Below are 25997 nucleotides of genomic sequence, written 5' to 3'. Positions count from 1 at the left end.
GAAGAAAACTCCCAGGACCAGGGAGGGGTGTTCTGGGCACCGACCCCAAAAGGGCTGGCAGAGCAAAGTTTCACGGATGTCATCTCATTTGGCCTCACCACCACCTGGGATACTATTCTCATTCCCATTTTACAGATGGGAAAATCGATACTTAGAAGTACCCTGACTTACCCAGGGCCACATCTGCCTAGCGTCCGAGGCTTTCCTGCCCTCTATCCACGCTGCCTGAGCGAATGCCCACCCAGACTCTCCCAGAGGCTGATGGACAGGAAAAGGAGGGGATGGGCACCCCACAGGGTGCTATACATTCCGGAAACCCCCCAGGAGGGAAAAGAGTGGGGTGGGTGGCTCAGGACCCCCTAGAAGAAAATAGACACTCCACAGGAAATGCTCATCACGATTGTTTTAATACACAGCTCCAGGCTCAAAACTTCATCCCGTGGCAACAGTAAAAAAAACCCCTACAACACCCCCCACCCCTGAGCCCTGCCAACACACACACAAACACAAAGACCCAGCGGGCAGCCTAGGCCACGTAGGAGAACCTGAGCAACAGCCCTTCTCCAGGAGCCACGGGCAGCTTGTGCAAGGGCAGCACACTGCCTTCCTGGTGGCTCCCTTGGGTGCTGAGCACCAGGGTCGCCTTCTCGGGAAGCTCCAGCTTCTGGCTGCTGGGCACAGGGGGCATCATCAGCTCAGCCTCCTGCCTCATGGTGCCCAGGTTGAGCACAACGACGAATCGCTCGTTCTGGTCCCAGCAGCGCACATAGGCAAAGAGGTCGTCTTGGGTGGGCAGGACCACCAAGTCCCCATGCAGCAAGGACCGCTCCTTCCCTCGGCTGTCACTCAGTTTGCGGAAGAGAGCAAGGAGGGAGGTGGGGTCGTTGTTCTGGCCCTGGCAGGATAAGGAGAAGAGGGAGCCAAGTGAGACAGACAGACAGACAGACAGACAGACAGACACACACACACACACACACACACTCTCTCTCTCTCTCTCTCTCTCTCTCTCTCTCTCTCTCTCTGTGTGTGCCCACCCCTACCCTTCATCCTCCTCTCAGCTCCGCCAGCACCAACCCAAAGGTTACCTGGACAGTCATGCTGAGGTTCACGGACTCAGAAGGCCCAAGTGTTTTTTCATCCCAAAGCATGACGGGGGCTTCAGCAGGCTAAAAGAGGGGAAGGTTTGAAACCTGGAGGGCCAAGGACAAAGGCCGCCCAGAGAAGCAGGGAGCTCCAGCCCCTGGGCTCAGGGCAGGCCCTTCTCCTAAAGTGGCTGCAGCTAGCACCCATCCATTACACATCCGTTGGGGGTCAGGGGTCCCATCTCCTTCCAGACCCCCCCAAGCCCAGTCGCTGATGTCCTTACCTGTCCAGGCAGGGTGGCCACCTGCAAGCCAATTTCATCCCCATAACTAAAGATGGGTGTCCCGGGGAGTGTGAACAGCAACAGGTGATACAGACCGAGAAGACGGGCCGGCACGTAGGAGGCCAAGTGGCCGACCTGAGAGGACTGTCACAAGAAGAAGAGATTTCCTGGGGTCAGCCATGCCTTCCCCCCTTCTCCCATAACCTCCCTATCCAGCAGCTATGGGGGAGAGGAGCATTACGGGCTCCAGAGCTCAGGAAGACCTGAGTTCAAATGTGATCTCAGACACTTTCGCTAGCTGTGTGACCCTGGGGAAGTCATTGAACCTCTGCTTGCCTCAGTTTCCTCATCTGCAAATTGGGAACAAGAACAGCACCTCCCTCCCAGGGCTGTCGCTAGGACCAAATGAGACGCTAATTACAGCACCCAGCGCCTGGCAGTTTGTTTCCTTCTTCCCTAGATCTCCCTTCTCCTGTAGCTGCCTCTATCTCCCTTTCAAGTCATACCAACCCCTTTCAGGGGCTTCCCACTGCCTATGACATGAGGCAGCCAGTGTGCAGCAGGTGGCAGAACCTGGACCCAAGACCCGGGTTCCAGTGCTGCCGCCAGGGACTCAACAGCTGTGACCCAGAGCAATTCCTTTAACCACTCAGGACCTCAGTCACCTCACCATACGAGCAAAGGTTCCCAAGAGTTCCCTCCATACAGCTCCAAGTTATGGGCCAGCTGGATCTCCAAGTACCCTCCTGGAAGCTCCTTTTACAGAGAAGGAAACGGAGGCTCTCCATCCCTCCCCCCAGCCCCCAGCCTTGCCCCAAGGCTCCAGAAGGCCTCCACTCACTGTCCAGCTGCACCAGCGGCCACCAGCAGCACTCAGGTAGTCACTGACCAGTTCTTTCAGCTCTTGCCCTGAGGAGCTCCTTCTCTCAAAGTCCTCCAGATAGGAGCTGCTCAGCAGGTCGGTCTCATTCAGCAGGCTCAGGATCTCAGAGAGGTTTGAGGCTCCTGTTCCTGCAATCAGGACCCTGCGGGGGGGGGGGGGGGGGGGGGGGGAGGGAAGAGGGCAGAGATGGAAAACAAAGTGAGATTACATTAAAAGTTAACTAAGTGAGGAACATTACTTGGAGGGGGAAAGGACCAGCTGCTTCTTTCAAAGATAAAGACCCCTGGGAGGGGCAGCTGGGTGGTGCAGTGGAGAGAGCACCGGCCCTGAAGTCAGGAGGACCCGAGTTCAAATCCGGCCTCAGACCAAACACTGGACACTTCCTAGCTGTGTGACCCTGGGCAAGTCACTTCACCCCAACTGCCTTAAAAAAGAAAAAAAGACCCCTGGGGGTGAGCTGTTACTGAGGCTTCCCAACGCAGGTGGGGGACCAACACCAGCCCCAGACTTTCTCACCAGAACGTTTCTGTTACTCACTTGTCTTCGTCGATGCTATGAGTGAGGTTATTCCAGCGAGGCAGGAATGAAGAAGCGTCCTGTGGGGAGAGCAGTGAGACGGCCATGTCAGGTGGGCAGCGGAGGACCTCTCTCCCAGAACTGAAGAGGCCCCTCGCCCCCAGGGGAGGGAAGCAGGGCACTCACAGCAAGGTTCTGGACATTGTGGACCTGGACACCACTCACGCCAGCCTTCAGCCAAAAGCTCAGGGCTTCCTGTGGGGCAGGGAAAGAGAAATGGTAACGATGTCATGGAAATGCAGCAGCCTAGCAGAGCCCCAACGACCTGGAGCAGAGCACAGCTGTCTCGCACGGGTCTTCCCTGCATCATGCCCTGCCCACGTTGTTCTCACCAACTGGAAACCAGCCCCAGGAGCCGATTTCTACTTTACTATCGCCTTCAGTTTCCTAACATCCCCTACCCAGGGGGTAAAGAGTGCCTCACGCTGGGCACTCCTGGGAGAGAAAACTCCTACGGCTAACACAGGCCAGTCCCTTCTGTTCTTAGAGACTTGTCTAGAGCTAAGGCGTCCAAACTCGGGCCTTCGGCCAGAACCGAATTAAAATGTAATTGGGAAATGATTAAGGAATAAATGAAATTACAATTCAACACAGACAATGCTGATATGTGGTTTTCAAAGTCAATACATGTCCAATCTCTACTTGAGTTTGAACCCACTCGTCTAGAGTACCAGAGATAAAGGGATCTGCTCAGTCTCACATAGCCAAGGACAGAAGCAAAATTTGAATCCCAGACTTCACTAAGAGCAGTGGCAAAACCAAGGACCACATCAATGAGGTGGGACCAGCACATGCCCTCAGGGGACAGAGGCCAGACCTTTGGCTGGCAGATTTTATAAAGCTTTCTCATAAGGGATAGCGAAGTGGGGAAAGGAGGGAGAAAGGGATAAATTCAGAAAACGCAGCAGGAAACTTTCAAATGTATTCCACACTCATGGGCTCCCCACTTCTGTAACGATCTCACTCCGGGCCCAGACTCAGGTCTTCCATTCAGTTATAGAAGTGACTTTTAACAATTATGTCAAATTCCCTGGTGGGCCCTCTGGTAAAGGGACTCTAGCCATCTTTATATATCTATAGAATTAGGCCCAGGCTCACCTTCAAGCCCTGAAAAGCCTTGATGAAGTCCTGCCCCTGCCCCCACCACCACCTCCACCCCTCCAGTATACTTCTGCATATTTGGGGAGGGAGGGGAAGCATTACTCTTGCCCAAGATGATTAGGCCAACAGCTCAGACCAGAATATTCAGAATAGACAGGCCCAGGCCTGTGTGGATTGTAGCAAGAATCACTGGCATCCATAAAGCAGCCTTATTAGTCAGGTCATCCACCTCTCCTTTGAAAGGTTTTATCTGCCCTTCTCTGTCCCTTGGACTTTCTTTTACCCTTTCCAACTACATGGGGCAAATCCAAATCTCTTCCATGGGGCGATTCTGTTAAATCCATTTTTCTACTCACTCCCAATTTGGGGCTCAGGTTGAGATGAAACCAAGACCTAGTGTGAAAAGGCCCCTCAAACAAATGCAAAAAAATTATCTTCCTAAAGAATACCCAAGAAACCCCCTCACTCTCAAACTTGCCCCGCCCCCAACACTCAGCAGATAAAGCAGAAGACAAAGAAAGATCTGTAACAAGACCAGGACTAGAAAGGAGTGGGAGGCCTGGAGCCAACTTAATCTCTCCTTCCTTATCTATGAAATGTGACTTTCCTGAGGGCAGACTTCAAACAGGCCCCACAGCTCTCCTCTACCACCCACAAACCCCTGTGAGGCCCCACAGCTCTCCTCTACCACCCACAAACCCCTGTGAGTCCTCCGTCTCCCCCAGAGCCCTCACCTTCATCTTCCCATTCACATCTTCATTCTGATTGGGCGGAAACCAGCTGCTCTGGCTTCGGTAGTTGGGGGTAAGATCTAGAATGATCTGGATATCTGGAAAAATGGCCAGGTGGGCGGCCAGTCAGGAGGGCACCAGGAGAAAATTTCACTCCTGCTCCTTAACCTTGACCCCCAAACGTCCACAGATGCAAGTATCCCCCACCCTCAGGGGCCCATGGGTTCCTAGGTCACCTGGTCAGCAGCCCCCTTATTTTACAGAGGATTCAGAAAGACAAACATCAAAGGCAGAGCCTGGATTCACACTGGACCTCAGGCTTCTTCCCTCTCACCCTAGAGTTACCCAGGCAGAAAGGAGCTTCTCCTTCCCTCAGGACAAATAAGAGTGTCGGGAGGCTTCCTAGGCCCGGTGTCACCCACTTCCCTCCCCTTTCTTCAGGACCACCCACTCTTTTTCTTGGCTGCTTCCAAGAGTTGGGTGAACTCTTCCTGGGAGCCAAAGGTGGGGTCGATCTGCAGCAGGTTGGTCTTAGCAAGGTCATCTTCAAGGTTCTGGTGGATGGGCCCCAATACCAACGCCTTCACCTTCAGGGTGCTCAGGTAATCGAGATGTGCCTTCAACCCTACAAGGGCAGGAAGGGTGCGTTGGATTTTGGATAGGTTATAAGAGCCGAAGGGTCTCCCAGCAATTCATTCTCATTCATTTTTTCCCTCGGTCTCTTTTCCCCCCACCCTCCTCCCAACTTCCGGGAAGAGTGGGGGCGGGCCTCCACTTAAATCACAAGGCCAGTCAGAACACGCTGATGTAAGGACTCTGCAGTCTTACTCAAGCCTTCCCCTTGAAGTGGGCAGCCGGGGAGGGGAAAGGAGGGAATGGAGAAAAAGCTGAATCAGCAACGCCAATGAACTCTGACCTAGGCCGCCTTCCTCGGGATATAGGGAGGTGGAAATCTGACTCAGCCCCAGATTACACCGAATGGGGAGGGGGGCGGGGCCGGAGAGAGTGGAGACCTCAGCAAGCAGGTGCGGTCGGGAGCCAGGACGGCTCTGAGGGAGTGGGCCACGTGGAGGTGGGGTAGGGAAGCCATTCGTAACGCCACCCGCAGGGAGCCAGGGTACACCCCCTTTCCAGCCAGACTCACCAGCCAGACTCCCGTTGGCGTTCTCGGGCTGGCCCTGGAAGGCCTTCAGAGATCCGATGCGGTACAGGGCACCCTGGTGCCACCAGCGCTGCACGGGCAGCTCGCGGCAGCGGGGCGCCTGCACGATGATAACCACGGCACCGGCCAGCATGCCCAGCCAGCCCAGCCAGAAGAGCAGCAGCAGGGCCCAGCGGGTGCGCACCCACGCGGGGCTCCCGGCCACCTTCAGCAGCTCCTCCTTGGACAGGCCCGTGAACTTGGAGGCAGCCGCGGCGGCCGCAGCATCAGCCTCGTCGTCGGCCACCTTGACCTTGACCACGCCGTTCTTTTCGCCCCCCGAGGCGGCGGACGGCGGGGCGGCCGCGTTCATGGGCTGCTTCTCGGGCTCCAGCTCGTTGAGCTCCACCTCCTTCATGTCCACCTCCGCCATATCCATCCCGGCGTCTTGGCTCATGGCGACGTGGACGGCGAGGGCTTCGGTTTCGCCTGCGGGCACGAAAGAACAGACAAGCGGGAGTGAGCGGGGCGTCCGAGGCGGCGGCGGCGGGGGAGGGGGGGGGTTCCCGAGCTCCGGCGTAGGGAGGACGCGAACTCACCTACCGCTGCTTCGGCTCCGAGGGCGAGTCTGCGCGCTCCGGGGCAGTCTCCAGACCCCAGGCTGGGAGCTCCGCCTCCTTAAGGAGGAGCCGGCCCGCCCCCGGGATCCGAGCGGCTGGCCGGAGGCCAGGCCTGCCGGACGCAGGCTTCAGCTCAGCCCGGCCACCCTCCCCAGTCGGCTCGGTGGTCTGGCTAGGGCCGTGCAGTCTGTGTGACCCCGGACAAGTCCCTTAACCTCTCCGAGTCTGTTTCATTCTCGATCTTCACTTATCAGCAAGCAACAGGTAAGCACCTACTGTGTGCCAAGCACTGAAAAATGCTGCGATTGGAGACTAGATGATCCCTGGGGCGTTTAGCTTTGGCTAGGATAAATGGTGACGAGAACACTGGCACCAACGACGCTACCCCAAAGGATGCTGAGAAAAAGCATTTATGAGCCTTCCAGGGCTCCGGAGGCCTGAGCAGGAAAGTCATTCATTCATGGAGGGGATTCGTGATATCATTAGAATAGGGAAGTGATGGGAGAGGAGACTCCCTGCACAAGTGCAGGTGGGCATCGTCTCTGAAATGCCCAGTCTTAAAGAACTGCCCAGAGCCCTCAGCGGTAAAGTCACTTTCCCAGGGTCACACAGCCGACTTCTCCTGGTGGGACTGGAACCCAGGTCTTCCTGGCTATGAGGAGGCTGCTTCTCAAGCCACTGGGTCAGCGCTGTCTCATCCTCAGTTCATCCAATAACATTTATTTAGTGTCTGCCGGGCAGGAAGCTCCAGCCAGGCCTTGGGGGAAGAAACCCAGCTTAGGTAAATCAGGACCCCTGCCCTCTTCATGGAGCTCAGTGTGGGCCAGGATAAAACAGATCAGGTCAGGCTTCCTGGTGAAGGTGTCACCTGAGCAGAGCTACAAGGCAGAGTGAAATTCTCAGAGGCAAACTTCTGAAGGGGAGTTTTGGGACTAGAAAGCCAGGCCCCTGAGGGCGCACAGGTTAAGAATGCTGTATTTCAGGGGCAGCTAGGTGGTGCAGTAGATAGAGCACCGGCCCTGGATTCAGGAGGACCTGAGTTCAAATCTGGCCTCAGGCACATAATACTTCCTAGCTGTGTGACTCTGGGCAAGTCACTTAACCCCAATTGCCTCACTAAAAAACAACAACAACAACAACAAGAATGCTCAGCCACAGGGACCCCGCTGAAAGTTTCAGAGCTGGGGAGAGGGCCAGGACCAAAGATGGGCCTTCGAAAGGTCATCCAGGCAGCAGCATGGAAATTGGAATCGGGGTGACCACTGCCAAGGGTGGGCACCCACAGAAAAGAGCAGTCTGGCCGTGACTGCAGGCTGCCTCATTTTGCAGAGAAGAGAGCTGAGCCAACCAGCTGTACAGTGCCCTCCAGGCAGCGAGGGGCAGACTCTGGAGATGCCAGTGCTGGCCTCTTTTTCAGTTGTGCCATGTGAAGAGGAGGGACAAGGGCATTTTGAGGGCAGGAGAAGAGTGAGAGCACAGGCTGACATGAAAGAGGCCAGCCTGGTGGGGGAGAGGTGCCCAGTGGGACAGCAGGCCAGAAAGGAGGGGAGGGGCAGGCAAAATGGGACAGGCCTTGACTGCCAGTATAAGGACTGGGACAGTGTAATGAGGCACATGATGAAATTAATACTGGGTGGGAACAAACATCCCCAACCCCCTTCCCCCCTTTATCAGGAACAACAGATCTGGCCAGAGGAAACAACTGGGCTGAGAGCCTGGGAATTTCAGAAGGTTTTGGTTTGGTTTGGGTTTTTTGTTTGACTGTGAGTCTGCCAAATGTCTGTCTGAAAAGTACCCAGCTCCCACCTCTCTGTTTGTCAGGGCTCAGCCTGGAAAAGTAGCCTTTCCAAAGGCAGGAAGCTAGAGAAGGGAAGGGGCTACAAGGGCTCCCTCCCAGGGTGAGGGGAAATGAGGAGGCAGCTGGGGCCACAGGCTGAGCCCTGGACAGTGGGTGGGAGACGCCAAGTACCTTGAGAACCCTTTGTACTGCCAGATGGCCCAGCTCTTAGGAAACAGCTGACCAAGCTTCACCTCCCCTTCTGAGGCCTGGGGGCCAGGACCGCTGTTTACTAGGAGGAAGCCAAAGGTTAAGCATGAAAGAGTAAGGATGGAGAGAAGGAAGGACTCCAGGAGAGGGAACTTGAACAGCAAATCTGAGGGGATGTGATGGGATGAAGGCCAGTCTTGGCCCACGTCCCTCTCCATAGGAAAAGGCACTGCCAGGCCTCCCCAAACTTCAGTGCCACTCAGATGAGTGCTAGAGGCCCCAAGCATGTCCGTGTGGAAGCAAAATAATGCTTCCAGAGCACTGCCTGGATGCTGATAAGGCATGGGGCTGGTCTGTGAACCCTAGATAGAGGCTGCCAGCCTGGGACTTTAAGGCAGACTTTGTCCTCTGCCTTGTTAGTTACAAATTGCAGAAAAGGTAGAGAGGACATAGTCTCCACCCTCATGCATTTGCCCTCTACTAAGGGGATGTGACATGGCTTCAACTAACTATAACAAAGCAGAAGCATCTTGAAGACCTCCTTTTAAGTCCCCTAAAAATATTAGGAAATAAATGTCTCTAAAGTCCTTGCCAGACCTTTCCCCCTTCTCTGAGACCTAACCTCTTTCTCTCGCGAAGGTGTGTGGAAGGTCAGCCTTCCAACCCCAATGGATCAAGAAGGTTACCAGATCTAGAACAAGAAACCCTCCAATCTAGTTAAGATCACTGCTGGAGGCCCATCGGTGGAAGACTCCAGACCCACGAAAAGGCAGTGTATCTGAAGTAATTGTTGTTTGTGCTTCTTTTTCAAGGAGGCCCAATGACATTACTGGGTGATATCTTGACTCTTTCGCGAATTGGATTTAAGTGAGGTAGAGCTGGAGAAAGCCATCAGCCTCACTCTCCCAGAATCATCCCAGTCCAGTGGCATGACAAAAGTCAGGACAAACAGTGATGGCCCAGGACGGCCTCAGTGGATAGATGTCTGGGATGTCTGACCAACCTCTAAGCACTCCACCTGCTTCAGCCATCTTCATGGTTGCTGAAACAAGCTGTTCTCACGTGCCCATTCCACCTGGCGAAGTCTTCATGTGCTTAGGGTAGATACTGGCCTAACTCAAGGCCTGTGGTCACCCTCATGTTTTGTGCCTGAGGGCATGAGGAGCCTCAGGGGTTTCTGTAGTTCTCTCAAGCACACAATAATAAAGAATAAAAACTGTTTCGGGCAGACTAACAGGTTAAGATGTTTTCTTCAGTGTTACAGAACAGAAACTGCTAAGTCCACAGGAGAGGCACTAAGATCCGTTCTTTATAGAAGAGTCATTTTTTAAGCTTCATCTTGAAGAAGGCAGCAGTGGGAATTACTCTTGACTAAAAAGACAGCAGGCTTATAGAGTAGCACTTTAAGGTTACAAAGTGTTTGAAACACAGACTCCATTGATTGTGTTAGTCAAAAGAGTTGAGATCAGAGAGGACTAGTGCCTACCCAGCCCCAGGCAGAGGAGGCAACCCATTTCTGGGATGGAGAATTAGAACTCTGTGGTTTCCATAGGGACAGGAGTTACAAAAGAAACTCGATTGGCCCACTCCTGGACACGCTAACCTCAAAGCTCCTCAGAGCTTGATTCAAGAGCTCAGCCAAACAAGAATGTGCTAATGGAAGGGGAAGTGGGCATTCCAGAGTCTCCCAATTCTCCTGCAGAGTTGCCAGGATTCCTCACCCCAAAAAATTCTGGGCCAGGAGCAAAAAAACATCTGAGAGCCGCTTCTTCATCGGGAAGTTTTTTTCCTGGCGTCAGTCCTAAGTTGCCCTCTTTCCAACTTCTATCCACTGTTTCTGGTGGTGCTGTGCCTCTGGGACCAAAGGGACCAGTGTGAGACCAAGTGTAATCCAACTGGAAGATGCCAAGCCTCCCCAGTACTATTAGACATCAGTGATTCAAGACAATGAGCCGGGTGCTTCCACGCTCCTCGTCCTCCTGGGCCTGTGACACTGATTCCCATTCCCTTTGGCTTTTGGGACTCTGCTCTCACCTGGCTGTCCTGATACCTGAAAGCTTGTTCTGTTTCCACGGCTGATCATTATACATGTCAGTGGGGCATCACAAGTAACCTGGGTTCTAATCCTGCCTTAGACACTGACTATGTGACCTTGGGCTTCTCTGGCCTTCAGTTTCCTCCTCCACTGTAAAATGAGGGTTGAACTCAAGGATCTCCAACAAGCCTGCTGACAACTTTACATCCATGACTGCCTCCTACATGTAGGCCAGGCCCTGAGATCTGTCCTGGGCCTCTTCTCTTCTAAGTCACTCACGGTGGCTGCAACAGTTTCCATGTATTCAACTATCATGTCTACACAGGAGACTCCTAGGTCCACATATGCAGCCCTCTCTCTCCACAGCACTAGTCCTGCTACTCCAATTGTCTGCTGGCCCTCTCCAGCTAGATGTCCTATAAGCGGCTCAAATTCAACATGCCCCAAGCAGAATTCACTCTTCCCCCCCCCCGAAACTGAACCCTCCTCCTACCTTCCTTATTTCTCTCCCAGGCACCCTGTCATGCCAGTCACCCCAGTTCACAATCTCTGCATTATCCTTGATTCTTTACCTCCAAACACTGCCAGTCACTCATTAACCTCCAAAAGCTCTCTCACATCCGGCCCTGCATATACAATCAGGCCTTACTTTGACTCAAGCCCTTGTTATCTTTCCCTGGGACTCCTGCAATACCCTCCTAACTGGCCCTCCAGGCTCTCCCCTCCCCTCCCCAAGCCGTCCTCCACAAACTGATAACATAAAGGGCCTCAAAGATATCTTAACATCTTATGCCCTGCTTAAGTAGATTCCTTGGCTTTTACCTCTGATATAAAATACAAAACCATCATCCCAGCATGTCAAATCGACCTCTCCAGATCTCTCTTCTGTCATTCCACCATCACAATTGTTAGCCATGCAGTCTGCCTATGCTTTGTACTGGCTGTGCCCATACCTGATATACCCTCAGCTTAGGTGCTACTTTCTACCTGTCCTCTTTCCTAATCCTCCTGGTTGCTGGTATTCAGCCCCTCCTGAAATTACTTTGTATTTATTCTGTAAGTGGGTATAACTTCACACACACACACACACACACACACACACACACACACATTTTATATTGGCATCAATACAGGCTATAGCTAATATGGTTATGTGGGTTGCAAAGTCTATGCTAGCCAACAGGTGGCACTCCTGAGTTATTCGGCCTCTCAGTGGGAGGGAAGACATTTCTTTCTGTATCCAAAGTAAACATGGGATAATTTCAGGAAGTGGGGAGAACTACCAAACTGTGGGATCAGGAGAACCCCGGCATCCTCAGTGCCAAGTCAGCAGCTCACATCCTGGGCCATGTGCAAGCAAGACTGCCATCTTAGCTACTCCTGCCTTCCCCTTCTCAGGGCACTGTCTTGGGGTCTTCACAGCCTAAGGGCAGGACTCATTCCCTCAGATGATCCTTGACTGATCAAACGGCTCCAGTCCCCCATTAGCCAAGAATCTTAATCTCCTTTCTAGGTTGACCTGTCCCAGAAAGGATCATTCCCTCACACAGAGATTCAAATATTTTTGCAAAAGCAAAATCCAAAAGGAAGAGGTAAAGATCAGGTTCACACTGACCACTGCTGCTAGTGGAGAGCCTGAAATTTGAAATTTCCCCCATCAGCTTTTTGTGACTGGGTTTTCATACCTTAGCAGACAAGTGAAGGAGAAATCATCACACTTTCATCTCTCTCTCTCACACACACACACACACACACACACACACACACACACACACCCACCACATATGCAACACACATGTTCACACATATACACACTCACACTGAGAGAAATGATTCAATGAGGACCCCTACTCAAACTCTAATCAGTATTAGTTCATTATGATTTTATAGGGGGGTAATGATTGTTAGTAATTATTTTAATATATATCTAGTAATACATATCTAGTCAATCACTTAATGGGTATAAGAATAAGCAATATATTAATCCATATTTTGTATGGAATATAGATTCTAATAGGAGGGCCTTATAATAGGCCTCAAACTTTAATGTTATGTTTTCTACTAGTTTACCAACTTATGAGGCTCATTTGCAAAATCACAAGAACTGTGACAAAGATATCTCCATCCTATTTTGCTCAAATTCCCTGACCAAACCAAGCATGGATGGTAGTGATGAGGAGGTTTAGGGGTGCTGGGACCCCAAAATCATGACAATGCGAGCCCTGCCTGAATGAATTCAACTCAAATCTTCTTTCAGCCAGAGAAAAAGTTTATTAGAGATAAACCATACAGGCCAGATTCTTAAGGAATCTGAACATTAGTGATGCCTATAAGGACAGAGCTGGCATGAGAAAATCTCAGAGTTTAAATGGGGGCTAGGGTGGATCTTATATACGCTCAAGTAATTTGGGGTGAGAAAAGGGTCTAGGTGACTTAGGGAGAATTCCAACTAGAATGTCTGAGAGATTGAAGTTTGAAAGGTGGGGCTAGGGCTTTCAAAGCGAGATAAGGAGAGTAGGTAAGGAAAAACCATGGAGTGGAATATAGCCTCAGGTAACAGGTTTGAGGCCAGAGTGAGGTCAAGAAAAGTTTAACGGTTTTCTGGGCCCCCCCCCAAACAAACTGCATTCTTTTTGAGACAAGGGGTAAAGGACACTCTCATTCAGATCTTCCTTAGACCCCTCCTCTAGTCACCCCAAACTACTTAGCTACTCCTAGATCCCGCCCACAGTCTTTCTGTAATATAAATTCCATCTTGTCTCCACTAAAGTGCTCAGATTTTTATAATCTAGCCAATAGCTCAGAGGTGCTCAGATTCCTTGAGTCTGCCCAATATGGTGGATCTTTAATAAACCTTGTCTTTGGCTGAAAGGCTTGGGTCAAATTCTTTCGGGTAGTACCTGTGTGTTGTAATTTTGGAGTCTCAGCACCTCTGAACCTCTAGGCCTCATCAGGCCCGTTCCCCATCAGTGGCATGATAAGGAAAGTCTCCCACTCCGCCCCCCCAATATGTCCTTGGAGCATATGTATAGCATGTGCCATCTCCTGCCTAACCTAAGGTAGAGCCCAGCCATCTTATCACCTAGTCAGCAGAGATATTCTTTGTTCACCCAACTTGTGACCCTGCTGACAGATCATTTTTGTTTATTTTAGCTTATATGTCAACCAATGGAATTCTGTATTTGTTATAGTCACTTTACAATGTCTAGGTAATAAATATGGTATCAAAGCCTATAAAAACAAGGCCCCAGAAGAAAGGGGCATCTCAGATCATGAGGAAGATCTGAGGTCCACTTCGTTAGAGAGGGCCATGGATCCTTTAATAAAGTGACTTTAGCTCAGAGCTCTGCCTCAGTCTCTTTTATTATAAGTTGGACAGTTTTAATCCCCACAACACCACACTCTCTCACACATACACATATTCACAAATGAAAGCTTAGGACCACTGCCCTGGGGAATACAGCAAGGATCTTCCTCTGAGTCTCCTCAAAGAGGTATAATAGCAGCAGCACCCCCACCCCCACCAAACCCCTATAGGGAGGACGAATGCCTATGGGATGCCTACCATTTGCTGCCTTCTCTACTTGGCCTCTGCTGCCTCCAATTACACCAGGTAATTCCCTTTTCAAACGCCCCCCACCTCAAGGAGGGCTATTAGAAGGACCTCTGGCAGCTCCCGTCACATTTGTAACATATAAACCTTCAAGTGGTCAGCAGCTGCTCCCTTATTATTTGACTGGGCCAGAGGCCTTGGCCTCAGAGGGAAGAAAGTGCAGATTCTCTCCCTACAGTCCAAAGAGATAAGGTGAAAGCTGACTTGGGCCTTGGAAAGGTGTCTCCGGTTCAGTGCCAACAATCCGAAAGGGCTTCTTGTTGCAGACACAAGTTGGCACATAAGGCCATTGCAGAAACTCAATGCATGATCCAGGGGAGGTCTACGAAATTCCATTAAATGTCATATCACCTCTTCCTGCAGGAAGCTCCCCAGCTTCTCTCACGAGGGAGCCCTCAGTAGTGCCTGTGACCAGGCCTATCTGTCCCTTTTACAAATACAATAAAATATCATTGTGCTATAGGAAATTCCTTAAGAAATGACCTCAGAGAATCCTGGCACTGAATTGATGCAGAGTTAATTGAGCAAAACGAGGACAAGAAGTTATAGAAGGGCAGCAACAACGTAAGAAAAGCAACTTGGAAGGCCATCAGAACTCAGATCAGTGCCATGATTCCCCAAGGCTACAGAGCACCAGCCATAAAGCCCATTCCTTGCCCCCGACAGAGGAATGGACACAAGGTACAGAAAGCAGCCACTGCTGGACTCTGCTCTCCGGCACAGGGCTGTCGAAGCTTATTGATTCCAAAAGTTTTTCCCCTTTCCTTTTGGCTTTTAATTGAGACAGGGGTGCAGGAAGGGAGGAGTTGGCTATAGGGAAACCCTTAAAAAAAAAAAGGGCCATTGTGACATGTTTTAAAATGCACAGAGGAGAACAGAAGGAAGTTCAGACAAGACTTTGGGAAGTAATGTGTGAAATTTATTATGTGTGCCTCAAAACAGCATGCGGGCAAAGTGTAGATGGACAGTTTCATACACAGCCTCTTTTTATGTTTTGTTGTGTGCAAGCTAATGCACTTTTTTTGGTGTTTAATTTCAGGTTTTTTTTTTAAGAACAATTATAGAAGATGAGACATGTGACAAAGAACTGAAGATGGACAAATAGATATGTCTTGATTTTCCAAAATTGAAAATGACCTCTGCCAAAGCACAGGGCACTAACTTTGACTTCAATTCCTTGCAAAATTCTCAAATCTATTTCAAAAGACACATACAAAGGGATGGACTTTTAGCAAAGGAAGTCAGTAGTGATTTTAAAGAATCAGAAAGGCTCCAGAGAAAAGAGAGACAATGGACGCCTTCTAGCGGCTTCCCTCTGCCGACTGCTTCCTGCTTATCCCATCTTTGGCCTCCTTTGTCTATTTTTGTTTGCATGCGGTCTCCGCCACTCGACTGTAAACTCCTTGAGGTCTGGGACTGTCTTTTGCCTCTCTTTGTATCCCCAGAGCTTAGCATCATGTCTGACACATAGTTGGCTTGGCTGGCTGTTATCCTCGAGCCTGAGGAGGACCAAAATGACATCACTTCGTCAGGGTTAATGTCCCCTGTGTCTAACTGCGGCTGATCAGACCAGTATGAGCTTGGAAGGCTCTACAAGTCGGGCCCAAATACGAACGTTTGTCCATAGGAATATCTGACGTGGAGATGTCTCTAAATCTGTCTATCTCACATTTCTTTTAAGCTGTTGTAATTCTGCTTTGCTCACAGAGCACAGCACCTTCTTTGATGTAGGCACACCATGCTGGGCGGTCCTGTGCCAGTCTCCCATGTCTCATAATTGATTCCAAAGTTCTTCAGAGAGACCTTGAAGAGTGTCTTTGTATCACTTCTTCTGACCTCCATGTGCGCACTTGCTTTGTGTGAGTTCTCTGTAAAACAATCTGTTAGGCAAGCGTATGTTTGTTATTCGTACAGTGTGGCCAGCCCATAGGAGTTGCTTTCTCTGTGGTAGAGTTGGAATGCTTGGCAGTTCAGCTTGAGAAAGGACTCGAGGGTCCAGAACCTTTTCTTGCCAGGTGATCTTCAGAATTTTCCTAAGACAATTCAAATGCAAGCAATTCAGCCTGCTTCCTGGCATGGCGCTGGCATACTGTCCAAGTTTCACAGGCATACAACAATGAGGTCAGCACAATGGCTCTGTAGACCTTCAGGGTGGTAGGCAGCCTAATACCTCTCCTCTCCATCCTTTCCCAAACACTGAGCCAGCACTGGCAATGTGTGCATCAAGCTCATTATCAGTTTGTACATCCCTAGAAAGTATACTGCCAAGGTAAAGGAAACTATCCACAGCATTCAAAACTTCTCCATTTGCTGTAACCAATGGTTCCACACATGGGTAGTACAGTGCTGGCTGGTGGAGAACTTCTGCCTTCTAGGACTTGACAAATAATAGGTAATTAATAAATGTTTATTAATTGAGTACCTCACAAGCCTAACAGACAGAATGTCCTGTGCTGGTTTACTTGGTATGTGTATTTAAAAAAAAAAATTACAGGCCATGATCCTGAAAAGATAGTTGGAATGAAGTTTCATCTCATACCTATCAGTGACAAAGTTAAAGAAGAAAATGGTTGTGTCTAAATGTTGGGGGAGGGGATGTGGGAAACCAGGTACATTAATACACTGTTGGCTGAGCTAAGAAGAGTCCAGCCATTCTGGAGGGCAATTTGGAGCTCTGCCCCAAATGAATATTAACTGTGCATTCCCTTCACCTCAACTGTCCCACTGTACCAAAGAGCACACAAAGAGGAGAAAGGACATTGATAGAGGTATATACGTAAATATATGGCATATATATATATATATATATATATATAATATTTAAAGTAGCTCCTTTTGTAGTGGCAAAGAACTGGAAATTAATGCGGTAACCAGCAATTAATGAATGGCTGAATAAATTGTGATATGTGAATGAAACGGAATTACTATTGTATGATAAGAAATGATTAAAAAAAAAACCACCCAGGAACTCTATGAACACAATTACAAAACACTTTTCACACAAATAAAGTCAGACCTAAATAACGAAAAAAATATCAGTTGCTCATGGGTAGGCCGAGCCAATAAAATAAAAATGACAGTTCTACCTAAGTTAATTTATTTATTCAGTGTCATACCAATCAAACTGCCAAAAATTATGTTATAGAGCTAGAAAAAATAGTAACAAGATTCATTTGGAAGAACAAAAGGTCCAGAATATCAAGGGAACTAATGAAAAGAAATGCAGGGGAAGGGGGCCTAGCCATTCCAGATCTTAAGTTGTATTATAAAGCAGCAGTCATCAAACTGCTTGGGACTGGCTAAGAAACAGAGTGGTGGATCAGTGGAATTGGTTAGGCACACAAGACACAATAAAATAGTACCCGAAGGCCCCAGCTTCTGGGATCAGAACTCACTCTTTGACAAAAACTGCCGGGAAAACTGGGAAAGAGTCTGGCAGAAACGAGGCAGAGACCAACATCTTACACCATATACCAAGAAAAGTCAAAATGCGTACACCATTTAGATATAAAGGCTGATACTGTAAGCAAACTGGGAGAGCAAGGAATAGTTTACCTGTCAGATTTATGGAGAACAGAAAAATTTATGACCAAAGAAGAGATAGAGAACAGTATGAAATGCAAAATGGATAATTTTGATGACATTATATTGAAAAGTTTTTGCACAAGGGGCAGCTAGATGGCACAGTGGATAGAGCACCGGCCCTGGGTTCAGGAGGACCTGAGTTCAAATCCAGCCTCAGACATATAACACTTACTAGCTGTGTGACCCTGGGCAAGTCACTTAACCCCACTGCCTAGCCAAAAAAAAAAAAAAAGTTTTTGCACAAACAAAGCCAATGCAACCAAGATTAGGAGGGAAGCAGAAAACTGGGAATTTTTACAACCAGTGTCTCTGACAAGGGCCTTATTTCTAAAATATATAGAGAACTAAGTCAAATTTATAAGAATACAAGGCATTCCCCAACTGATAAATGGTCAAAGGATGTGAACAGGCAGTTTTCAGAGGAATAAATTAAAGCTATTTGTAGTCATATGAAAGAATGCTCTAAATCGTTATCGATTAGAGAAATGCAAATCAAAACAGCTCTGAGGTACCACATCACACCTATCAGATGGGCTAACGTGACAAAACAGGAAAATGATAAATGTTGGAGAAGACGTGGGAAAACTGGAACACTAATGCATTGCTGGTGGAGTTGTGAAATGATCCAACCATTTTTGGAGAGCAATTTGGAACGATGCCCAAAGGGCTATAAAAATGTGCATACCCTTTGATCCAGCAATAGCACTTCTGGGGCTTGTAAGGGAAACTGAGGATAGATCCTCCCTAGTCCCCTGTATAATCATTTTATGACCTAACTGTGCAACTGCCTCATGACCTGACATAAAGATAAAATAAAGTCATCAAAGCGTGGCCAGGATCAAGGAGACTGGAACATTAAATAACAACTTAACCTGGGAAAACAATCTATCTCAAGGAACATTTTTCTCGAGAAAAGCGTGTAATTGTCCAAGGAATTGATCGCTCCTTGGACAATTACACAACAAACAGGTAGTTGGAGCTCTGATCAAGCTCCAGCCATTGTCAGAATGTGTACGTACCCTGGATCTGAGTACTCACCAAGGAGACATACACAAAACAAAATATCAAGATTGTTTTTCCCTGGTTTACATGGATATAAAAAGGGTCATTGGAAAGGGAGATTTTGGAGACTTTGATTGCAGAGATAGGGACGCTGATTCTCTGCTGGAAGCGGATCGCGTGCACTGCTTTTGTTGTGTCCCAGGATAGGACGCGCCCCGTTGCCCCCCCGACCAGACCTTTTGGCCGTTCTGCAGTCTCCCCTGTCTATTAAGTATTTGAGCTTGCCTGGTCAGTGAGTGGGTATCCTTTCTTTTCTTATTCCTACTTTCCTTTATGTTATTACTTATTGCATTGAATGTTATTCTTACCTTTACTGCTTGCGTGGTTTGTTATTATTATTAATTATTTATTATCATTTTATTATCATTATTAATCATTGTAAAATAAATGTGATTATTTGATAAGCTTATCCTGAGTACATGTCATTATATTTTGAGATCCAAACCTAAGTTGAATCTGTGCAGTACGTAATCCTTTCGATTACAGGGCTGTATCCCAAAGAGATCAAACAAATGGAAAAAGGACCCACATGTACAAAAATATTCATAGCAGCTCTTTTTGTGGTGGCAAAAAATCGGAAATTGAGAGGATGCCCATCAATTGGGGAATGGCAGAGCAAGTTGTGGTATATGAATGCAATGGAATACTATCATGGTCTAAGAAATGACAAGCAGGCTGATTCCAGGAAAACCTGGAAAGACTTATATGGACTGATGCTGAGTGAAATGAGCAGAACCAGGAGAACATCGTATACAGTAACAGCCACATTGTAAGATGACTAACTTTGATAGACTTAGCTCTTCTCAGCGATGCGAGGTTCTAAGACATCTCCAAAAGTCTCATGATGGAAAATGCTATCCACATCCAAAGAAAGAACTACGGGGTCTGAATGCAGATGGAAGCATATTATTTGCTTATTTTTTTTCCCGTCTGTTTTGTTTTGTTTCTTCTTTCTTGTGGTTCCTCCTATTGGTTCTAATTCTTCTTTACAAATGACTAATGTGAAAATAAAAAAAGAAAGAAAGAAATGATTTTTTAAAAAAGAGGATTTTAGAGAATCCTGGAAAAACTTGTACAAAGTGATACAAAGTGAAGTGAACGGAATCAGGAGAACAATTTATTACAGTAACAATACTCTTAAAGACAAACGATTTTGAAAGACTTCAGAACCCTGATTAATGCAATGAACAACCAGGATTTCAGGGGGCCACAGGTGAAGCATGCTACCTACCTCCTAAGGGGGGGGGCCTCAAGATGCAGAATGAGACAGACATTTGGGGAAATTTGTTTTGTTTAATGAAGCATATTTGTTATAAGGATTTTGTTTTTATTTTTTCTTTTTCCAATGGGGAGAACACAAGGGAAATAAAATGCCTTTTAACTGAAAAATAATTAATTTTTAAAATAAAACAAGGCTGATAGGCTTCCCCAACTCCACCTGGAAGAGATAGGGGTGAAGATTCCTTTACAAAGTGGTGTGAGAATTAATATACAGGATGGGAGGTATTAATGAAATGTCGGGAAGTGAAGCAAAACCCAACCCATTACCACTAGCTCCCCTGTGACTAGAGAAGTATCTAAGGAACACATAAGGACAGTCGGAAGTCAGGAATTAAAGGATGGAATACAAAACACTGGAGTGGCCCTAAAGTGGTTTAGCAAACACAATTATGAATTGTAAAAGTTCTGTTAATAATAAAAACAATATAACAACATTTTAACTAATCATCCTCATCCTTATCCTCATCATAAAATACTTAAGGCTTTAAGTGCCAAATGCCAGGGTCTGGCTGGGATCGTAGGGCTACAGGGAGCAGTGCAGCTTCTTGAGGAAGGGGATGACATGATGACACCTGGAACTTGGGGATCTCGAGCTGGCAGTTGTATGGAGGGTGGGATGAAGAGGGAAAGAGCAGAGAAAAGCCAGGATACTGCCCTGAGATGGTGGCGGGAGCCCAGGCAGGAAGAGAGGTGGTGGCCGTGGAGGTGTAGAAAGGGGAACAGACCTGACAGCAGTTCTCCAGGCAGCATCGGTGAGTTTTGATAACTGATTAGATATGGGGGGGGGGGAGAAGGAAGAGTGAAAGATAATGGGAGAGTTTGTTAAAGAGGTAGGTTTGAGAGCAAAGATAAGGTGTTCATGTTTGGACCTTTTTGGTGTGAGATGCTTATAGAGCATCTAGGAAAAGAAAGGAAGAACAAGCATTTAATAAGCACCAACTATATACCTGGTGCTATGCTAAATGCTTTAGAAATATTATTTCAGAGGCAGCAAGGTGGAGTGGTGGATACAGTACCAGCCCTGGAGTCAGGAGGACCTGAGTTCAAATCCAGCCTCAGACACATAATACTCACTAGCTGTGTGACATTGGGCAAGTCACTTAACCCCAATTGATATACACACACACACACACACACACACACAGAAATATTATTTCATTTGACCCTCACAACAACCCAGAGAGGCAGGTACTATTATTATCCCCATTTTATAGTTAAGGAAACTGAGGCAGTCAGAGGTTGAGTGACTTGGTTAAGCCCAGGGTCACACAATTAGTAATATCTGAGGCCACATCTGAACGCAGGCCTTCCTGACTCCAGGCCTAGTGCTCACACCACTCAGCTAGCTGCCTAAGCAGCTTGGAGATGAGGGCCTTGAACTCAGGAAAGACAGTAGGGCTGAAGGGACAGTTCTGGGATTCATCTGCCTGGAGATGACTGTTAAAACCCTGGGAGCTGCTGAGATCACTGACAATGCGGGCTCCAGACAGAGCCTTGAGAACAGGAGCCCAGGTGGAGGGTGGGGTAGAGGATGAGAGGCAGTGTCGCCTGGCGAGCTAAGCGCAAGATGAACTCGGGAAGACTGAAGTTCAAACCCTGTCTTAGCTCTGGGATGCTGGCCAAATCACCTGACTCTCTGAGTACGTTTCCTTACCTGGAAAATGGGGCTAATCACAGCACCTTCACCAGGGGCCCAATCCCTGCCCTGCAGCAGCAGGGCCTGTCTGCCTCAGCTCACCAACCAAAAGGGCTCTCTCGAAGCTGGTCAGGCAGGCCGCAGTCACTTATGAAGGGCCTACTCGTGCCAAGCACTGTGCTACACACCGGAGGTATAAACACACAAGCAAACAGAAAGCCTGTCCCAGCCCCTTGGGGCTCACATTCTGATGGGAAAAGACAACCCATTAAAGGGAGGAGCCAGGCCAGGGGTCCAGTCTGGAGGCTCAGAGGCTGGGTGGCTGGCCTGGGCCATTGCCAAAATGAAGGCAGGAAAATCACCCATGGGAGAGCAGCTTTGTCACCAGACCGCCTGAGTTGAGAGGGAGCAGGTTCTAGTGTTAACTCCTTCCCTAACCCTCCCGTGTAAACTCAGGCAAATCATTTAACCTCAAGGTTTTGGGGCCTTCTCCATGGGCCAGATGGCCAGAAGGTCCCTGCCAGCTTAGCCACGCCCCCTCGGCCAGCTTGGATCTGTGCTCTCCCTGGGGTCAGCTCAAAACCCTCTCCTCTGTCTCCTTCCATCCAGAAAGGAACATGCTGGGGGCGTCCGAGAGCCAAGAGTTAAATTGTCCATGTGGGCATTTACCTGCTCAGAAATCACCAAACTACAACTGGCGTTTGACTTACTGTTTTGTGGACTGTCTAGACTCCTAGTCTAGACTTAGAACAACGATGATTACAGGTGTCTTTTTTCCCCCCCAAGAGCCAGGTTGTTAAACATTTGCCAGCATCCCCCTGATCAATCCCACACCACAAGGAGCTACACACTGACTATAAAATCAAGGAGTTGGACAAGATGATCCCTGACATCTTTTCTAGTTCTAAATCCTAGAATAACCTGCAGTCAAACTGGGAAAACTCAACCCCCAGCTCAGCAGATGTAGAGAAGGAAGGCTCTCTGTCTAAATGTATTAAGTACTTTCTAGGGGGCTGAAGTCACCTGCTTAGAGCTGGGGAGACAAAGAAAGCCCAAATACTGCGACTTCCTCTTCCCATTCCAATGGGGGAGACAGTATGCAAATAACATGCCTATGAGATTATAAACTACAAATGGAAAGTAATCTAGGGGTGTGTGAGGACAAGGAAGTACCTCCAAATTCTGAAGGATGACTGGAAAACTTAGAGGCTGAGGGAGAGAGAGAACTTCTAGGCTTGTAGGCAGGCCAATGCAAATACATGGAGCAGGAAGTAGAAGAAACAGCTGGGAGGCCAGTGTCCCATCAAAGAGGACACAGAGGGACAGACAAAACAAATGTCTGGAGCTTTAAATGCCAAAAAGGTTTTATGTTTGATCTTGGAGGCAAGAGGGAGCCACTGAGTTTACTGAGTAGGGGAAGAGACATAGTCTAACCTGTGCTTTAGGAAAATCACTTTTAACCAAATGATGAATGGCAGTGGGGAGAAACATGAGGCAGGGAGACCAAAGACATGCTATTTAAATAGTGCAGGCGAGAGGCGACCAGGGCCTCAACTAGGGCGGCAACTATATGAGGAGAGAAGGGCCACATATGAGAAATGATGTCAAGATAAAAGCAAGGTTTTGTGGGAGAGGAGGACACAGAGGTGGCAAATGTGGGTAACTGAGAGGAGGCTGGTTGGTGCCTCAACATTACTAGGAAACTTGGGGGAAGAAGAGGGCATTGGGGAACAAGAACAAATTCGGTTTGGAATATATTGAGTTTGAGATGCCCAAAAGGAAGCTAGCTAGCAACGAAGGAGTAGAGCTCCAGAGAGAAATGAGGGCTAGAAACATCAATTTGGAAGTCATCTGCAAATGGATGGCAACTGACCCCGTCAGAACTGGTGATAGGAAGAGAAACATAAAATGAAAAGAGAAAAGGCCCCGAGGGAGTGGGCATGGGCTGGCTGAAGATCCAACAAAGGAGACTGAGGAGAAGCAGACGGAGAAGGCCCAGGACCAAAAAGTGAGGCGAGAGACAGAGGGCCCTGGAGAAAAGTGGGAGGGACGGTGAGTGTCCAAGGCTGAAGAGATCCTCAGAGGTCCAAAAGGTTGAGAACCGGAAAAAGGCCATTTGATTTAGCAATGAGATCTGAGAGAAATGATGATCACTAACCAATGATTTGGGGAGATCCAGAGTTCTCCCCTTCTTCTGAAGTCCTGATTTCAAAAGTTCAGTCTCTTGAAGGACATTACTCATAATGAGATTGACCTAACTTTCTTAACCATCTTGTTCCGCCCCAGGTGGGGAAGCCATCTTACTGTCCTCGGGTTTGGGTGACAGTAAGTTCTTTGAACAGATTGCCCAATGCTGGGGATAAGTTAGAAGTAAATAACACAATCAAGGTTTATTTGAATTGTAATATTCATTCTCTCATTAACTGTTGACCAATCAAAGTTGACAGAGGTGGGGATATAATGGACATATAAGCCGTGAGCCCACCAACATGATTATCTTTGGCGTAAGAAAGAGATGGCTAAGTGACCATGCTTCTATTAAAATGTTGGCATTATTAATGACATTATTAAATTACCCAGAAAGTATGTTTCTCGAACCTGTTTAAACGCCACAGATCATTGGGAATGGTGGAGAAACCAGCTTCAGTTCAGTAAAGAAGCTGAAGCCAGACTGCAGAGGGTTTAGAAGAGAGGGTGAAAAGAGAGGTCTGGTAATTATAACTTTCTGAGTCTCATCTGAGAGATGAAGTCAATTCAAATTGACAAACAATTTGTTAAGCAAATACTATGTGCCAGGTGTTGATCTAAGTGCCAGAGACACAAAGAAAGGCAAAAAAGACAGTTGCTGATCTTTCCCAATCTAATGGGAGAGAGGTGGTACAAACATGCAGAAAAGTCACACAGACTGGATCAACTGCAGATGTCTCAGAGGGAAGAGGGGTTAAGAAAGATGTCCTGGAGAAGGTGGGATTTCAAGTGAGCCAGGAGATGAGGGAGGAGAGTACTCCAAGACGACCACTAGTGAAAATACATGGAGGCAAGAGGACAGGGTGCTGAGTCTGAGGAACAGCCCAGGGGCAGGTGTCACTGAATCAGAGCACATAGATGTCAGAAGAATGGAAAGGTGAGAAGGGGCCAGGTCACCATGGACTTTAAAAGCCAAACAGAAGTTTTCTCTACTTGATCCTGAAGGCAGCTGTAAGCCAATGGAGTTTACTGAGTAGAGGGGTGACACGGTCAGACTCGGGCTTTAGGAAGATCATTATTATTATTTTTGGTGAGGCAATGGGGTTAAGTGACTTGCCCAGGGTCACACAGCTAGTAAGTGTCTGAGGCTGACTGCAGGGCCCGTGCTTTATCCACTGTGCCTCCTAGCTGCCCCTAGGGATTGGGTGGCCTGCTGAAGGGGTACTGGAGTGGCCAGCAGCCTGAGGTTATTGCAACAATCCAGGTGAGGGCTCGAAGGAGACTAGCTGTAATCTATAGGACCTGAGATGTGGGGGAGCCGAGTGCTGAGGATGACGGGAGGTCTCAAGCCTGAGGAAGGACCTGGGAAGCAGTGTGGCTCAGTGTAAGCCAGAGGACGTGGTGAGAAGCCAGCCTCGGACCCTCCCCTGGCCCTCCCCACCCCTGCCTCCTACAAAGTCCCACCTCCCACAGGCCCCCTCTGGGGGCAGCCCTGGCCCTACCCGAACTTGCTCCTAACTCAGCTTGTATTTACTTCTGTTCACCCGTAGCCCCGCCACGGGCCATCAAGCTGAAACCCTCCAAGGGCTGGCAGGTGGGCAGGCAGGTGTGGACGTTTCCTTTCAGTCCAAGAGCCCGACAAACCGCTTCGTGGCTTTTCTGTGTTAGCTATTTGTGCACCTGTGGTTTCTCTACAACATAAGCTTCTCGAGGGCAGGGAAGAGCGTGTAGGTTTCCCCAACACCGGCACACAGTACGCCCTTTATCAACGCACGTGGGGTTGGCCTGCAATGAGGTCCCGAGGCCAAGGCGGGGAGGCACGGCATTGCCGAGCTGGGGACAGGGCCCGGGCAAAGGCCGGGAGGGTGGAGACTACGTGTCGAGCCGGGGAAGGACCGGCACGCCGCGGCCCAAGTGCTCGGTGGACTGAGCGGAACCTCGGTCCGTGCCCATCGAGAGCTGCCTCGCGCCCCCCACCGGGGCCCAAGTACCTGAGCCGCGGGCGCTGGAGCCCCGGTCCCTCAGGCCCAGGAAGCGCACGATCGCCCGCGGCCGGGGAAGGCCGAACTTGAACTGAGGGGAGGGAGAACGGCGATCCACGGCCGCCGTCCACCTGGAGCAGCCGCCCCCTCCGAGCCCTCCTGCGCATGTCAGGCGGGCACGCGGGCCGGCCGACATGCGCGCATGCGCCCT

General features: G+C 48.9%; 1 protein-coding gene and 1 long non-coding RNA gene across 4 annotated transcripts; both read right to left on the bottom strand.

Annotated features, from left to right (window-relative positions):
* Window positions 1–388: 388 nt before the first annotated feature.
* SLC3A2 (solute carrier family 3 member 2) lies at window positions 389–25997 on the bottom strand. 3 transcript variants are annotated; one of them, XM_020967989.1, is made up of 10 exons: window positions 25796–25997; window positions 5802–6287; window positions 5109–5282; window positions 4661–4755; window positions 2952–3020; window positions 2787–2845; window positions 2208–2391; window positions 1367–1510; window positions 1086–1166; window positions 389–895 (listed from the first exon to the last, which is right to left on the bottom strand). In XM_020967989.1, the coding sequence occupies exons 1-10, from the start codon at window positions 25980–25982 to the stop codon at window positions 527–529; spliced, it is 1848 nt and encodes a 615-aa protein (XP_020823648.1). In that variant the 5' UTR covers window positions 25983–25997; the 3' UTR covers window positions 389–526. The 3 variants fall into 3 exon arrangements, with proteins under 3 accessions (XP_020823648.1, XP_020823649.1, XP_020823650.1); XM_020967990.2 differs by lacking the exon at window positions 25796–25997 and adding an exon at window positions 6398–6505; XM_020967991.2 differs by lacking the exon at window positions 25796–25997 and adding an exon at window positions 6402–6478.
* Window positions 14951–25785, bottom strand: LOC144455297 (uncharacterized). Its single transcript, XR_013484031.1, has 2 exons — window positions 25307–25785; window positions 14951–19696 (listed from the first exon to the last, which is right to left on the bottom strand). It is a non-coding gene; the product is annotated as an uncharacterized LOC144455297 (long non-coding RNA).

Source organism: Phascolarctos cinereus, unplaced genomic scaffold, assembly GCF_003287225.1.
Source record: "Phascolarctos cinereus isolate Bilbo 61053 unplaced genomic scaffold, phaCin_HiC Scaffold_9;HRSCAF=440, whole genome shotgun sequence".
Classification (NCBI taxonomy): Eukaryota; Metazoa; Chordata; class Mammalia; order Diprotodontia; family Phascolarctidae; genus Phascolarctos; species Phascolarctos cinereus.
Note: the sequence above shows the minus strand (reverse complement) of the source record. Positions and strands in the feature narration are given on the sequence as shown.

What these genes read in the sequence shown, in the direction of transcription:
- SLC3A2 (XM_020967989.1), bottom strand. Translation starts at nt 25,982, where the DNA reads ATGTCGGCCGGCCCGCGTGCCCGCCTGACATGCGCAGGAGGGCTCGGA. An exon ending in CGCCAACGGGAGTCTGGCTG is followed by an intron (nt 5,283 to 5,801) that starts GTGAGTCTGGCT and finishes CTGCCCTTGTAG; the next exon opens with GGTTGAAGGCACATCTCGAT. An exon ending in ACCTCAGCATGACTGTCCAG is followed by an intron (nt 896 to 1,085) that starts GTAACCTTTGGG and finishes TTATCCTGCCAG; the next exon opens with GGCCAGAACAACGACCCCAC.